This window comes from Carlito syrichta, unplaced genomic scaffold (assembly GCF_000164805.1).
Source record: "Carlito syrichta isolate Samal-C Ts95f unplaced genomic scaffold, Tarsius_syrichta-2.0.1 Scaffold312739, whole genome shotgun sequence".
NCBI lineage: Eukaryota > Metazoa > Chordata > Mammalia > Primates > Tarsiidae > Carlito > Carlito syrichta.
This window is the reverse complement of record NW_007256835.1, coordinates 1234354-1251864: the sequence shown is the minus strand read 5'-3', so window position 1 is coordinate 1251864 and position 17511 is coordinate 1234354. Positions and strand designations below refer to the sequence as shown.

At 39.8% G+C, this 17511-nt stretch overlaps 1 protein-coding gene across 1 annotated transcript in view; it reads left to right on the top strand.

Moving 5' to 3' along the window:
- Window positions 1-17511, top strand: part of TANGO6 (transport and golgi organization 6 homolog) — a 237730-nt gene that overhangs the window by 103550 nt on the left and 116669 nt on the right. The window contains exons 13-14 of the mRNA XM_008070045.2: window positions 289-801; window positions 3532-3589. Of these exons, the coding sequence (XP_008068236.2) occupies window positions 289-801; window positions 3532-3589 (571 nt within the window). The remainder of the gene's footprint in view (window positions 1-288; window positions 802-3531; window positions 3590-17511) is intronic.

Sequence of the window (17511 nt, the reverse complement as noted above, 5' to 3'; positions counted from 1 at the left end):
AAAAAAAAAAAAAAAAATAGATAACAATGGTAACTATATCATAAGAAAATGAATGTGTATGTTTTAGAAAAGAACCTACACATGGCAAGTGTTCAATAAATGTTAGCTATATTCATTCAACAATTATTTAACAAAGAGTTATTGAGTGCTAGACCCAGGCAATGTACTAATTTTACCATGAATAACATTTGACCCCTGCCCTTTTTTCCAGAATGTTTCCTTGTACTCAGGTGATATTAACATTTGCTATGTTAATTTGGATTTATCACTTTAAATTTTATTTTATAGTTGAAGTCAAGTGATTTTGCTGTCCTGAAGCAGTTGCTGCCTATGTTGGAGATGGTATCCAACACATACCCTGACCCTGTCATCCAAGAACTTGCTGCTGATCTCTGCATCACCATCTCTACCCATGGTGCCTTTGCCACTGAGGCTGTCAGTATGGCTGCCCAAAGTACTCTGAACCAAAAAAATCCAGAAGGGAAAATAGAAGAGCAGCAACAAACCCTTCGTGAAAGATACGCTGACGTAGCTCATAGCCACCTCGAACAGCAAAGCCATGAGCAAACCCCCCAGACAGGCCTGCAGCCTGATGCTCCATTCACTCCTAAGGGAGTCAGTGAGCCCAGCACTACTACAAATCAGACATCTGGAAGCATAACCACAGAACAGCTCCAGGAGGTTCTTTTATCAGCTTATGATCCTCAAATTCCAACACGAGCTGCTGCCCTGCGTACTCTTTCCCGCTGGATAGAACAGAGAGAAGCAAAAGCCCTTGAAATGCAAGAGAAGCTTCTCAAGGTGAGTAGAACACACTATAAAGACACATGGGCACAGGGTGGGGCGGCCATCTGGGAGCATTAATTCAACTTAAGTATTTTTGGAGCCCTGTATATGTCAAGCACTGTCTTGGCCACCTTCGAAGAACTTGTCATTTTTCAGGGGGGAGGGGAGCAACACTTAGACACAGGAAAGACTGCAGCTACTCAACTGAACATGAACAGAGTACCAAAAATTTTCATACAAGAAGTGCTGTGCCAAGCCGGGCTCAGTGGCTCAGCCTGTAATCCCGCGCCTTGGGAGGCTGAGGTGAGTGGATTGCCTGAGCCCGTGGGTTCGAGACCTGCCTGGGCAACTTGGCGAGACCTCATCTCTACAATAAAAAAAAAAAGTGCTGTGGACAGCCAGGCAAAACAGAGAGTGAAAATCTTCTGGTGGATGTAGATGTTAACATGGCCTTGACAAACTGGCAAGTTTGAGCAGGTGAAAGAAAGCTGGGGATGAGCATGAGAAAACTCTCAGAGATGGGAAAGTTCCTTTTGTGGTAAATAGGTCCACTTTCAACACTGCAACCTAGCCCAGATTAGCCTCCTGTTTTCTCTGGGCACCTTTAACAGCGTATTGGACAAAACTGAATCTCCTCCTCTCTTTTTGCAGTGAAAAAGCTGTTCTTTAAGCAGGAGAGTATTTATGCTTAACAGGGGATCTTTCCCTTTTGTGGAAATCATCTTGACCTTAGTGTGGGTTACAGATTAAGAGAAAGGGATCAGATCAGTTTATTGGACAAGCAACTTAAACTTTTTGAGCCTCAATTATGATGATGATGATGACCACAATAACCTCTTCTATATATCCTGAGCTATTAGAGTAAGAATTATATCCTGAGTGAAACATTTGTTTTCAATCACTGAAATACTGGAATCAATTGTATAATAATAATAATAATAGTAATTGCTATTAATTGAGACAGGCCACATATCTTATAGACATTGTCTTTAATCCTCACCACAACTGCAATATTGGTATTATCTCCGTTTTATTTAATTTTAATTTTTTTTTTTTTTGAGTTGGAGTCTCACTCTGTTGCCCAGGTTGGAATGCCGTGGCACACTCACAGCCACCGCAGCCTCGACATTCTGGGCTCAGGTGATTTTTTCTGCCTCAGCCTTCCAAGTAGCTAGAACTATAGGCATGCACCACCATACCTGGCTAATTTTTTGCCCAGGCTGACCTCAAACCCATGGGCATTCCTCTTACCTCAGCCTCCCATAGTGCTGGGATTATTAGCGTGAGCCACCCCACCCATCCCACCTCCATTTTTATAGATGAGAAAACCAAGGCACAGAAATGTGCCAAGGATTTGCTGTCATTGAAATATTGCTAAAAACCTCAAATATGTATCTTCTTTGAGTATTATTAGCATATCTTTTTAGAAGGTGAATGCTATGAACATCTTTGGAAGTTTATTTAACTTCATTTAACCTTCATCTGCTGTACGTAATTGGTCACCAAGTCCTATCAGTTATTTTTCCAAGAAGTCTTTCAAATGTATCTCATCCTCTTTATTTCCATGGCCATTACTCTAGATTAAGCTTCCCCTACTCCATACATGATCCTCTTACTTTGGAATGTTAGGCTTCCTAATATACTTAAGAGATCGACAGCATCAAGTCAATGTCAAGAATCTCTGTGCCAGCAAAGGACAAGGCACCACATATGGAGTAGAGACCCCTGTCTTCCCCTAGACAACAAACAAGAGGAACATGGATACATGGTCACAATTTTTCTCTGACTCTGATGTGGTGGCCCAAACCTAACATGTTACTGTAGTATCTTCTAGATAACCAGTACCCCCTGCAGTTGACATCCCCTGGTAGATTCTAAATAGTGAGATATATTGAGAATAATTTGGTACTATTGTCAATTGAAGTGAAGAAATTTGCAAGATTTTTAAAAATAAATTAGAACAGATTTGAAGTTATCTCAGTAATAACATCTCTGTCTCACTTGCATTTCCATATGATTTGTGAGTGTGAGAGAAAAGGATCAAATTGCAGCAAATATGCCATCAATTGCACATAACCCCAAACCTTGCCTCTTGTGTGTCACAGCCTGTAGTCTGTCATGCCATATGTGAGAATGTTGTTCACCATGGCTGTAGTGGAAAAATGTTGAGGATTGTTCTTCCGTGGGTTTCCATGACTACTGCTGGTGTGTATATTGACTACTTCAAGAATATGAGTATCTCCCCCAATCCCTATGCTTTTTTTTCTTTTGAGTTGGAGTCTCACTCTGTCGCCCAGACTGGAGTGCAGTGACCACTCTCGGCCACCACCGCAACCTCGATCCACTGGGCTCCGGCGATCCTTCCACCTCAGCCTTCCGAGTAGCCGGAATCACAGGCGTGTGCTACCACGCCCGGCTGATTTTTTGATTTATTGTAGAGATGAGGTCTTCGCTGCCCAGGCGGGTCTCGAACCCATGGGCTCAGGCAATCCACTCACCTCAGCCTCCCAAAGGCGCAGGATTACAGGCTGAGCCACCGAGCCCAGCTGCTTTTTTAACCATTATAAAAATGAGACTTCAAGCATATATTTATTATTTTCTCTGCAAGACTCTAAGTCAGACCAGTTTCTAGCTAAGGCAAATAAGAAGAAAAGCATTTACTCTCTTGAAGCTGCTGGTAAGTGGCTTTCTTAAGTCTTCCTAGCTCTTTGCAAATTATATCACTGGTGTATTTTGTGTTTCCAGATATTTTTGGAGAACTTGGAGCATGAAGACACTTTTGTATATCTGTCTGCAATTCAGGGTAAGTTAGTCCTGGCTAAAGAACTTTGAGTCTGTGGACCAAAGATTATATATCATGTTTATTTGCATAAAATCCTAAAGTCATAGAGCCACAGGCTGCTGGTCATTTTGTCCATCTTCCTGTCTCCTAGCTAGAATACTTCAAATAATAATAATAATATTCCTAGAGGGTTCCCAGATGGTTCCTATAGAATTTCAGTGTCTCATAATGATGAGATGGCTTTTGTTAATGTTTACTTATCATTATAGCTTAAATTCCATGTCCTCTAATTCAAGAAGGTAAAGAACGGTTCACATATGAACTCTTATTACTTTAACCTTTTATGTTACTTGACTATTGTCTGTATGCACCTTTGCTGTCTTTTTAAGCTAAAAGAATTTCAGGGTATTTAATATTTTTTATTAAACACACATTTTTACGGTAATTTTAAAAATGATTATTTGTGGTTCTCCACATCTCTATTAATTTGTGGATTCCAAATCAAGAGAGGATGTAGAGAATTAGGCACCCTTCCCAAAAGGTCAAGAAGCAGACATGATGAGATGGTCAGAATTAACTCAGTTTCCCTTGGCTCTTTCAGGGCTCTGGAGGCAGGACAACTGGGTGAACCTCCCTGTTTCCTTGCTTCCCTGCTGTATGGCAAATTACTTAATCCCGGTGGACTTCAATTGGGCTAACAATTCCACTCCTAGGTATATACCTAAGAGAAATGAAAACATGTCTGCACCAACCAACATTTGTATGTGAATGTTCACAACAGCATTATTCACAATAGCCAAAAGGTGGAAACAACCCAAACATTCATCAATTGATGAATGGATAAACAAAATGTAGTATATACAAAAAATAAAATGTTATTCAGCTATAAAAATTAATGAAGGACTGATACATGCCACAACATGAATGAACCTTGAAAACATTAAGTGGAAGAAACTAGTCACAGAATACTATACTTTGTATGATTCCATTTGTATGAAATGTACAGAATAGGCAAACTTATAGAGACAGAAAGTAGATTAGCAGTTGCCTGGGGCTGCAGGGAAGGGGAGGTGATGGAGTGACAGCTAAAGGGTATAGGATTTTTGGGGGGGTGATGAAAATGTTCAAAAATTCATTGTAGTGATACTTGCACAGCTTTGTGAGTATGCTAGGAACCACTGAGTTGTATGCTTACAATTGTGTGACATGTAAATTATATCTCAATAAAGTTGTTACCAAAAAATAAAAGAAAATGTGGTAAGAGGAAACAGGGCTGAAACTATCAGAGCCTAAGGAGATATGATGACTAAATGTAACGTGCTAGCTAGGAACCTGAAACAGAAAAGGATGTTAAGGAAATCTGAGTAAATTATGGACTAAAGTGTTGATAATGATTTATCAATATTAGTTCACTAATTGTGACAAATATACCATAGTAATGTGAGATTTTAATAATGGGGCAGGTAGGTATGGAGTATATGAAAACTGTGCTATCTTCTCAATAATTCTATAATCTAAGACTATCATGAAAAGTTTATTTATAAAAGGGGATTAATGTTAGGATTAAATGAGTTAATACCTTGAAAATGCTTAGCACATAGTATTCAATATTTGTTAGCTTTTATTATTTTAGTATTGTTATCAGCATAATCATAATCATCACTATTACTTCTACCACTGGAATTCTTAGTGTGGTGATCTGTGTAACTTTTCAGATCTAAAGCTTGAGTAGGCTTATTCTGTCACTTACTTACTGCTATTTAACAAACAACCCCAACACTCAGTGACTTAAAACTTCAATCATTTATTATCACTCATGCATCTGTAGACCAGTTGAGGTCCAGCAGCTTTCGACTGGGCTTGGCTGGGCAACTCTGCTTCTCCCTGCAGGTCTGTGAGCCAGCTGCAGTGGCTCTGCTGCATGTGTTCCTGATCATCCCTGGATCAGTGACCCACCAGGGCATGTTCTAATGATGATGGCAGAAATGTCAGAGAGCAAGCATAAACTCCAGAGGCCTCCTCAGCTCTTGCAATAGACCTCCTGTCATTCTGCCTCATTCTGTTGTCTAACGTAAGTCTTATGGTCCAACCCAGAAGTCAGGGGGTGAAGAAATATACTCTGTCCCTTTATGGGACAAACTGCCAAGTGACATAGCAAAGGGCCTGGATGCAAGGAGAGTGAATAATTGATTCTAGTAATGCAGTTCTTCACACTGATGTGTTCTGTTTACCATCCAAAGGCAAGATTCTCAGTGAGCACAAAGGCATGTGCAGGTTCTTGCTGGCTAGTTCTTTCTGGATATAATTTGGATCTGCTCTCTATATACTTAGTATTTGAAGCATATGAGAGAGGGGAAGCATATAGTGATGAAGGCCTGAGCCTTGGGATTCTTTCTTTTTTTTTTTTTTGAGTTGGAGTCTCACTCTGTCGCCCAGACTGGAGTGCAGTGACCGCTCCCGGCCACCGCAGCCTTGACCTGCTGGGCTCCGGTGATCCTTCCGGCGATCCTTCCGCCTCAGCCTTCCAAGTAGCCGGAACTACAGGCGCGCGCTACCACGCCCGGCTAATTTTTTGATTTATTATAGGGATGTGGTTTCGCCAAGTTGCCCAGGCCAGTCACAAGGGATTCTTTCTTTATTCAACAAGTATATACTTTGTGCCTACCATATACAAGACACTTTAGATTAACTGTGAGTTGTTATAATTAGGCTTAAAAGCAAAAAAGAAATTCTTCAAGGGAGACAAAATGACTACCCAAAGAGGTAAAAGGACAACTAGGTGAGAGCAGAAGCCATGAGTAGAGAGAGGGTTTCAGAGAGAAAGTAATTACCTACAGCTGAGAGGTCGCAGAGGGCAGGAATTGAGAGAGGCCTGGGGGCTCAATAGGGCCCAAGAAGCCCTATGACCACAAGTGGTACTTAAGGAAATCAGAAAAATCGATGGAGCAAGAATCTAATAAGCTTATAACTAGTAAGTCTCAGAAAGCAAGTCATCTATACTTTTTCCAAGAAACTGTAATACTACCAGAGAGACATTTTTCATTGATTTGGTTTTTTTCTTTAGGACTAGTTTTTTGGGGAGTAGTGGCATGTCATTCTAATGTGGCAACCTTGCTGAGCTCATTAGCGTCTAGAGTCTGCTATAAAAATGGCAACTGTTGATGTTGTGTTTGTTTTTAGTAATTTTCACTGGGGTGCAAATCAGTTAGTAGCTTATTTGATGATGAAGAACATGGGAGGTAGAGGTGTAATTTCTGTTCTCAGCTCCCCAAGATGGACAAGTTTGAACTAATTGATGTTTTTGGTGTTTGTAATATGCACTTAAAAGCCAAGGCCTTAGGTGAATTTCCCATTAAGAAAGGAAGGAGCTGAATTTTCCCACCTGCATTGCCAATGTAGTTTGCCCAGGCCTAAAGCACCAGAGGAACAAAGCCATTCTGGGCACCAAGTCAGACAAGACCAATGCATTTGTCCTGCAGTACAAGTGATGCCTAACTGTGGTTTGAGGAGCATTTAGTCGTGGGGACTGTTTCAAGTTTTCCTTTTCTAGGCTGCCTCAATAGCACCATGCTAAAGTCACAATAGCCGGGCTTGGTGGCTCAGCCTGTAATCCCACGCCTTTGGGAGGCTGAGGTGAGTGGATTGCCTGAGCCTGCGGGTTCGAGATCCCCCTGGGCAACTTGGCGAGACCTCATCTCTACAATAAATCAAAATCAGCCGGGCATGGTAGTGCGCGCCTGTAGTTCCAGCTACTTGGAAGGCTGAGGCGGAAGGATCGCCAGAGCCCAGCAGGTCTAGGCTGCGGTGGCTGGGAGCGGCCACTGCACTCCAGTCTGGGCGACAGAGTGAGACTCCAACTCAAAAAAAAAAGAAAAGATCACAATATACTGTTTGCTTAAGTTGTCAATATTGTGAATTTCCTTTATAAGTTCTCGCCAATTCTGCCTGCAGTCTAGGCAGAGAGCAGAGGAGAATTAAAGTCATTCACTCAACAGATACTTATTGATGCCCTATTTAGGAATTTCTGATGTTTGTGTTACCTGTTCATCACAACAATCTGGGTACTAGATGCCCTATAAGTTAAATTTTATGAAAAACTATGTATCTCAGTTTATTTCTACTGAGAAAGCAGTGATTGTTTTAGTTGTTCTAGCAGCGACTCCCAGGTACTCAGCAGCAGCTTCTTTAGGCAGAGAATTATATTACAGAGTTTCAGCTGTCATATAGGGTTTACAGATAGGGGACTTAATCTTGAACAGAACAAGGTTTAGCATCTCTACTTTTAATACTCCTTGTATATTTTTATTGTTATTATTATTATTAATTTATTTATTTTTATTTTTGGGAGTCAGAGTCTCACTCTGTCGCCCAGGCTGGAGTGCAGTGGCATGCTCACGGCCACACCATAGTAGACCTGCCGGGCTCAGGCAATCCTTCTGCCTCAGCCTTTCAAGTAGCTAGAACTATAGGTGCCCGTGACCACGCCTGGTGGATTTTTTTTAATGTATTATAGAGATGAGGTCTCACCAAGTGCCCAGGCTGTTCTCGAACCCCTGGGCTCAGGCAGTCCTCTCACCTCTGCCTCCCAAAGTGCTGGGATTTCAGACTTGAGCCACCGCACCCAGCCCATCATTATTATTTTTACACAAGTAATTCATTCCTTTTTTTAAAAAATTTAAGTGACAATGAAGTATATAAGGTAGAAAGCAGAAGTCCTTCTTTTTTCCAAAATGGAAGTTAAAATCTGTCCTTAAGATTCTCATAGTGTATATTAGAGGTTTGGTCATTTTTCACCTTTCAGTTTTGAAACAGATATTTAATAATGAATGTGATAAATAAATAAGTGATAGTCTTCAATAAGATATTATAGCCATATTATTTCTTATACTGTGGATCTGCTCATGTATCCTATCAGTCACTTTCAATTATTTAAAGGGTATTTTAAAAGTAACAGATGCATTTTAGGGATCCAAGCGATCCCTCCCAGTGTCAAAAGGATCTTTGGATACCAAACTACTAATGCTTATTTTTAAAAAAAGCCACCTGGGCTCTGAGCCAAGCATGGGAGGTGAAATATGCCAGTGTGTGTACAGTGAAGAGAATCTAGACATCTTGACATGCCCAAACGAATCGCACTAGCTCTTCCACCCTCTTCCTTTCAGAAAAGAGTTTTCACTTCTGGCAAAAGAGCCAAGGAGAGAAAAGGCAAAGGGCCCAGAAGGGGGAAGGTAGATATAAGATGAAATTGTTTTTATAGAGTTTCAAATTGAGCAGGATTACAAGTCTTAACTTGTCAGGGACTAAACTCTCTATCTCATTCTCAGATTTCTACCTCAAATAAAGTAAGTTGAGACACTATTAACTGAACATGATTCTATTCCTTGAAGGATCAACTAATTGGATCTGGCATTGAATTATAATGCAATTCTATAAAGTTTATTATCTCCACTTATGTCCTTGAAATGGGAAGATTTCTTTTATGTCTTGACTTGGTTTCTCTACCATCTAATTAATAAATGAGCATTTAGCAAATGTCTCTCATATATGCTGTCTCAGTAGATTTTTCCTTCCTTCCTTCCTAACTTACTCCCTCCCTCCCTCCCTCCATCCATCCCTCCCTCCTTCTGTTCCTCCCTCCCTCCCTTCCTTACTATGTCTTGCTATATTGCCCAGGCTGGAATGCAATCACATAATCACAGCTAACTGCAACCTCAACCTGGTGGGCTCAAGTGATCTTCCCACCTCAGCCTTCCAAATAGCTGGGACTATAGGTGCACACCACCATGCCCAGCTAATTTTTATATTTTTTAGAGTTAGAGTCTCGTTATGTTGCTCAGGCTGGTCTTAAACTCCTGACCTTAAGCAATCCTTCCCCTTCGGCCTCCCAAAGTGCTGGGATTACAGGTGTGAGCCACCACACCTGGCCTATCTCAATAAATTTTTGAAGTAATTCTGGGAAGTAGACATTATCCCCATTTTAAAATTTCTTATTTGAGATATAATTCACATACCTAAAACTTAGCCAGTTGAAATGTACAAGTCAGTGACTTTTAGTATGTTTAAAGAGTTGTACAAGCATCACCACCATCTACTTTTAAAATATTTTAATCACCCCATACCCATTATCTGTTACTTCCCATTCTTCACTTTCCCTAGCACCTGACAACCACTGATATACTTTTTATCTTATTGAAGTGGCACAAGATCAGAGATAACCAGGTCCACATAGGCTGGTCTTTCCATAATATCATACTTTTATTGGTGTTATATAAATCCTAAAAGCCACAAGCTGCATGGAGGCAAGAATTGCCAAGGAGGCAAGTCTTAGTACTACCCCTTCACTCAGTAGTCAGAGCTGTGGGCACACAGGCTCAAGCTATTCCACAAGGACAATGAACCAGTCCAGGGAGAGTGACTGTGAACAAAAAGAATATCCTGTCCAACCTGGGCAGTTCATCAATCAGTCATCTGGCAAGGAAGAATCTTTGATGCTTTCATGGCCACAGAGTCTGCTGGTAAGGACTGATAGTGGAAAAGTATGCCTGATTATGTCTTTATCTGGTTGGATGCAGTCTTTATTGATTAGGCAAAACATGTTGTCACTATTGGCATGATGTATTTTAAAATATAAGATGAAGTCTTTTTCTAAGATGAAGTTAACTTATGTCAAGGATGCTGTTACATATCTCTATAGATTTGACAATGTTGAGCATTTCATATAAATAGAATCATATAAAATGTTATCTTTTTTTTGTCTGCTTCCTTTCACTTTAGCATAATGTTTTTGAAGTTTAGATATGTTTAGAGAGGCAGTACTTCGTTCCTTTTTATGACTGAGTAATATTCCATTGTATTACCACATTTTGTTTATCCATTGATCAGTTGATGGATAGTTGAATTGTTTCCACATTTGTGTACAAATTTTTGTGTGGACCATATTTTCATCTCTCCTGGGTATACATCTAGGTGTGGAATTTCTGAGTCATATAGTAAATCTATATTTAGCCCTTTGAGGAACTGCCAGACTGTTTTCCAAAGCAGATATACCATTTCACATTCCTACAGGCAATGAATGAGTGTTCCAGTTTCTTCACATTTTTGCCAATACTTGTTATTATCTTTTTTATTACGGCTATCAAAGTAAATTAAAATGTAAAGATGAATTTCTAAATTTAAAATGTTTTATTTAGAACTGGGCTCGGTGGCTCAGCCTGTAATCCCGCACCTTTGGGAGGCTGAGGTGAATGGATTGCCTGAGCCCGCGGGTTCAAGACCCACCTGGGCAACTTGGCGAGAACTCATCTCTACAAAAAATCAGCCGGGCGTGGTAGCGCACGCCTGTAGTTCCAGCTACTTGGAATGCTGAGGTGGAAGGATTGCTGGAGCCCAGCAGGTCGAGGCTACGGTGGCTGGGAGCAGCCACTGCACTCCAGTCTGGGTGACAGAGTGAGACTCCAACTCAAAAAAAAAAAAATGTTTTGTTTAGGAAGCAGGAATTGCAATTTGGAGCATACACACAAACCAGCTACTCTTCAGTATGTCTGAAGAACAAAGAGAAGGTTGGAGGTTTTGTAAAAGGAAGAAATGTTACATATTGTTCTGAAAGAAAGTTCCTTGGCACTAGTAAAGTTTTCAGGAACTGGCAAGATCTGATTGGTGAGCGGTGGTAATGAGTAAAACTAGTCTTAGAGTCTCAATTGGTTCATTTCAGTAGCCATTGGATAAAACTGATTTTAGGTTACATCAGATGGTTTCAGCAGCCAGGCTTATGGAGGATTATATTTTTTGGAGCAATCTTATAAGCCCTGAGTGCTTTTTCCTAACCTCTCGACTCTTTTTTGTTGGGTATGACAAGAATGACCCAATTTATATGACCAACTTTCACATTTCTCCCTTTTGATTGAGATCTTTTCTTTGAAAGCATTGCTCATTAGCTATTTTGAAGTTAGGCTTAATTGTCCCTTGGTGCTGGGATGAAACTGTCCTGGTCGTCTCTGTTCCATATCAGCAGGAAGGTATTGGAGTTTATGTCAAGGACCTGGGCCACATTTGAGTAACAAAGAGGCCCAAAAGAAAAATTTTCTCAGAGTAGGTTTTTCTGGAGTCTGTTATCAAGTTTTATTTTATCAGTTCTAAGGTCATTACCCATCATCTCAAAGCATTGGACTAATAACATTATTTTGTTGGGAGAGCTGACTTTATAAAGATGACACAAGCAGTAAGATCACAACTAAAAAGCAATATAGCTTGGCACAGTGGCTCATGCCTGTAATTCCAGCACTTTGGGAGGCCAAGGCAGAAGAATTGTTTAAGCCCAGGAGTCCAAAATCAGCCTGGATGACACAGCCAGGCATGGCAGTTTGCACCTATATTTTCAGCTACTTGGGAGACTAGGGCAGTAGGATCCACCTGAGTCCAGTAGGTCGAGGCTGCAGTGAGCCATGATCGTGCCACTGCACTCTGTCTTGGGTGACAGAGCGAGACTCTGACTCAAAAAACAATTATAATATAAAAATAATTCACAACAATATAATAAGTTTAGTTTGTACAATGGTTTTGAACTAAGAGCTTTTACGCTACAACAGGTGGCAACAAACTAAACAAAAAGACTGTGGGAGAAACTGGTTCATTGAGTAGCATTTTATGACTAACTTGAATTAAACAGAGAATGCCAACTTTAGAAAAGGGACCATCAGTACAATTTGAACAAAATTGGGATATTGTCTAATTTGCCTACCAAGTTACAGATAGCAGTTATTGACTATGAAATTTTAAATATAGCATTATCTTGTCAAGTGAAAAAGTTACCTTTAAAGGGGGTAAGTGTCTCATTATGATATGGAGCCTTGTTTTGACATCTTAGGAAAAGCTGTTTTACGGTATGGAAAATATCCACTTTTCGTCCTGGTTTATGGTTTGAATGCCACTGGTTATGGCATCGGTGATTTGGTGAACTTTCTGTGTGGCCTAGATATCAGGCACAAGTCCTGTTTTTAAAAATTTATCTAGTTTAAGCTTATAGAGCTTTAGAATCAGAGCAGTTCCTATTTTAGTAACTTTATAGAAGAAAGCTATACTGAAGGAACCTAGAAGAATATAGGACCTAGTTTAGTCTACAGGTAGATAACAAGAACTTGAAAACAATGTACAGAGTTATAATCTAATAACAGATTATTGTAGCTTTATCTTAGAAACATAATTTCTTTTTTACATTGATCATATAGGAATCTCAGATTTTAAAATATCTTGAGACTAGGAAGCCAAACCAAGGCAGACTTTACATTTTATTTATAGTTTTAAAGTTTCTGGGCCTGCCAGGAAGTGACAGTTTTATTAACTCTCTGTGAGGCTGGGAACCCTTGAAGTCAGGCATTTTATATATATTGTTAAATATGACATTTTTGTCAAAGGCTTAGTAATATAACTAAGGTTCTTAATTGTATTCTGTTATAAAGAGAGGACAAAATTTTGTAGAACATATGTAAGCAAATTGTCAAGAATATTTAAAAATAGTTTTTGAATTTTGGAGGAATTAAGGAGAAAAAACAAATATTGTAATCATTGTTTACAAAAATATACTTTATTAAATTGTTGGAAATTATAGATAGCTTAAGATAAATTTTTAAAAATTTAAATCAGAGACCCTATCTCTACTACAAGCCAGGGATGGCAGCATGCACCTGTAGTCCTAGCTACTCTGGAGGCTGAGGCAGGATGATAGTTTGAGCCCAGAAATTTGAGGCAGCAGTGAGCTATGATCCCTGTATTCCCACCTGGGTGACAGAGTGAGATACTGTCTTAAAAAAAAAAAAAGAAAGAGAAAAAGAAAAAAAATTGCATGAAGGACTAACAATGTTATAAATAAAAGTCATACAGACATTATCTTTATTAGTTGTTAATCTCATGTAATTGCATTTTTTAAAATTTTATCTCTGTTAGTAGTTTTATGAATCTATCAGGGTTTTTTATTTTTTTATTTTTTTTTGAGTCAGGGTTTTACTCCCTTCCCCAGGCTGGAGTAGAGTGGCAAGATCATGGCTCACTGCAGCCTTGTCCTCTTGGGCTCAGAAATCCTGCAGCCTCAGCCTTCCAGGTTGCTAGGACTATGGGTACATGCCACCATGCCCAGCTAATTTTTGATTTTTTGTAGAAACAAGGTCTTGCCATGCTGCCCAAGCTTATCAGTTTTTTAATTAGTGTTTTGGAAATTCTTTTAGTCTGTTGATTTTAGAGTTATCAGAAACCTGTATCTAAGGGTACTTTTTTAGAATCTTTTTTATCAATCAGATTGTAAATGTTTTTAGAGAAGAATTTAAGACAATAACTGTGGATGACAAAAATTTAGATTAGCCATGATTGCAAATTTGATGAAAGTTTATAATTGACAAGGAAATTTATTTTTATTATACCTGGCATTTTAAGATAATAACTAGAATTATGACTGATAACATATTAGATTTTTATGAATGTATATAATTTTTGAAATATTTATATCATCAGCATATCTAGAAATGTAATGGAAAGATCTAGTATCACTTATCATTTGATGATGTTTTTATTATATAATTTCCCAAGAAAGTCTAGTCATTTAACATTTTTACATAAGATGAGAGATATATCTTTTGAGGCTTTTTAGGGGTCAAACTGGAAAATTTCAAAGTTAATTTTAGGTTGAAAAGACTTAATTTAGGAATTAATTTTGGAAAAGTTTCTCAAAGATGTTATAAGGCTCAAACACTTGATCAAAACAGAATTACAGCTGGACATGGTGGTGTGTACCAGTAGTAGTCCTAGCCACTTGGGAGGCTGAGGCAATAGAATCACTTGAGCCTACAAGTTCAAGACCAAACTGGGCAACATAGCAAGAGCCTCATCTCTTAGAAAATAAGGGGAAGCCGGGTTCGGTGGCTCAGCCTGTAATCCCGTGCCTTTGGGAGGCTGAGGAGAGTGAATTGCCTGAGCCCACGGGTTCGAGACCTCCCTGGGCAACTTGACAAGAACTCATCTCTACAATAAATCAAAAATTAGCCGGGCGTGGTAGCGCACGCCTGTAGTTCCAGCTACTTGGAAGGCTGAGGCGGAAGGATCGCCGGAGCCCAGCAAGTCACGGTGGCCGGGAGGGGCAGTTGCACTCCAGTCTGGGCGACAGAGTGAGATTCCAACTCAAAAAAAAAAAAAAAAGAAAGAAAATAAGGGGAAAAAAACCTCACAGAATTACAGATCACTGTAAAATAATAATCATTTATTTAGCCAGTGTGATAATCAAAAGACTCCAAAAGTAATATAGAAAGTTACATGGATATAAAAATCTTAACCATTTTAAAGTGAGTTTTTTTTTTTTGAGTTGGAATCTCACTCTGTCTCCCAGATTGGAGTGCAGGGGCATGTTCCCGGCCACCGAAGCCTCGACCTGCTGGGCTCAGGTGATCCTTCCACCTCAGCCTTCCAAGAAGCCAGAATTATAGGCCCACACTACCACGTCCAGCTAATTATTTTGATTTATTGTAGAGACGAGGTCTCACCAGGTTGCCCAGGTGGGTCTCAAAACCGTGGGCTCAGACAATCCACTTGCCTTGGCTTCCCAAAGTGCTGGAATTACAGGCTGAGTCACCGAGCCCGGCCTAAAGTCAGTTTCTTTTAAGGATTCAAAAACTTTATAAAGGCAATGCAAAAGATTATCCTGATAAAATGTAAACTCTTTGGTTTTTTTTAGGCCAGCTACCAAAAAGGTAATGAAAAACCTTTTGCATTGTGATTTTTTTTTTCTTAAAGGAAGCTCATTTAAATATCCTAGAAGTTGAACCTGATGAAAGGGGTACTTGAATTTCATCAGACACAGAAACAATATGCCTAAGGTTATAAGAGTACCAATTAGGATACGTCAAGAAAAGCCAAGAGTCACACTCTTGGGTGAAAAGATCACTTGAAGCCAATAGTTTGAGACCCACCTGGGCAACATAGCTATACCCTATCTCTAAATAAGCTAGGCATGGTGGCAGGCACCTGTAGTCCTAGCTACTCAGGAAGCTGATGCAGGATGATTGATGGGACCCAGCAGTGAGCTATGATCTCTTTACTCCAACCCGGGTGACAGAGTGAGATCCTGTCTAAAAAAAGAAAAAGAAATAGAGAAAATAAAAGAAAGCCAAACAAGCAGAATCAAATTATACAGGAAGAAAATATTGCTTTTTTAGGCCTTTAAGATAAACATATTAATGTCAGTCCATAACAGTAGAGTTAGGACTGGAGAAATAAGTTACAGCAGCTGATGACAGTGTTGAAGGAGACAGTTATTATCTCAGACCTTTTTAAGGGGTGAAAAAGCTAAAGGCAATGATATATGACCTGTAAATCACATGTAGTGAGAGATATAAAAAAAATTGAACCTCTGAGATATGAATCTGAGAAATTTTAAAAGGAAAACTTTACTTCGAAAAATGAAATTACTATTTTAAATAAAGAAGACAGCATTTTCAGCCGGGCTCAGTGGCTCAGCCTGTAATCCCACGCCTTTGGGAGGCTGAGGTGAGTGGATTCCCTGAGCCCACGGGTTCGAGACCTGCCTGGGCAGCGAGACCTCATCTCTACAATAAATAAAAAATCATCCGGGCGTGGTAGCACATGCCTGTAATTCCGGCTACTTGGAAGCCTGAGGTGGAAGGATCACTGGAGCCCAGCAGGTCGAGGCTGCGGTGGCCAGGAGTGGCCACTGCACTCTAGTCTGGGTGACAGAGTGAGACTCCAACTCAAAAAAAAGAGCATTTTAAACCTGAAACTAGGGAAATTAAATAGTTCTCTGGAAGAAATATCAGAAACAGATATTGCCTGTAATTTAGAAGATGGCTGTTAAAGAAACAGGTATTAGAATTAAAAACTAAAATCATGTAATTAAAAAAAATTTTTTTTGAATCAGAGTCTCACTCTATCATCCAGGTTGGAGTGCAGTGGCAGCTCATGGCCACCACAGCCTCGACCTACTGGGCTCAAGCGATCCTTCTGCTTCAGCCTTGCAAGTAGCTGGAACCACAGGCATGTACCACCACACCTGACTGATTTTTTAATTTATTGTAGAGACGAGGTCTGGCCATGTTAGTCAGGCTGGTCTTGGACCCCTGAACTCAGGCAATCCTTTTGTCTCTACCTCCCAAAATGCTGGGATTACAGGCTTGAGCCACTGCGCCCGGCCCTGTAATTTTAAGAGCAGGGTAATATATTAAGAAAACCTTGTTGTTATATTTATTTATTTAATCCAACCTCCTGCACCCTGATAAACCTTGTTGTTTTAAATATAGAGGACCAGACTATGGTCCTAGATCATTATACTCCTGACACTAATGTTAAATTTTTAGAATAACAAACATTTTTTTAAAACTCTCAGCCACCCAATCACACAAAAATCTTTTTTTATAAGGCCCATGTTTTATAAACCTTTTTTTTTTTTTTTTTTGAGTCAAAGTCTAACTCTGTGCCCCAGGCTGGAGTGCAGTGGCACTTTCATGGCTACTGCAGCCTCGACCTGCTAGGTTCAGGCAGTCTTTCACCTCTGCCTTCCAAGTAGCTGGAAGTACAGGCATGTGCCACCATGCCTGGCTAATTTTTAGTTATTTATTGTAGAGACAAGGTCTTGCTAAGTTGCCCAGGCTGGTCTCAAACCCCTGGACTCAGGCAATCCTCTCACCTCAGATTCCCTAAGTGCTGGGATTATAGGCATGAGCCATCACACCTGGTTTTATAAATCTTTTTTGACTTAAGGCTTTTTATCATTTTTTAAAACCTTCAGTATTAGTCTTATATAGAGGGTGCCAAAAAAATGTATACACATTTCAAGAAAGGAAAAAAAAACTGTATTGTAATACTTAGCCGGGCTCGGTAGCTCAGCCTGTAATCCCGCACCTTTGGGAGGCTGAGGTGAGTGGATTGCCTGAGCCCGCGGGTGTGAGACC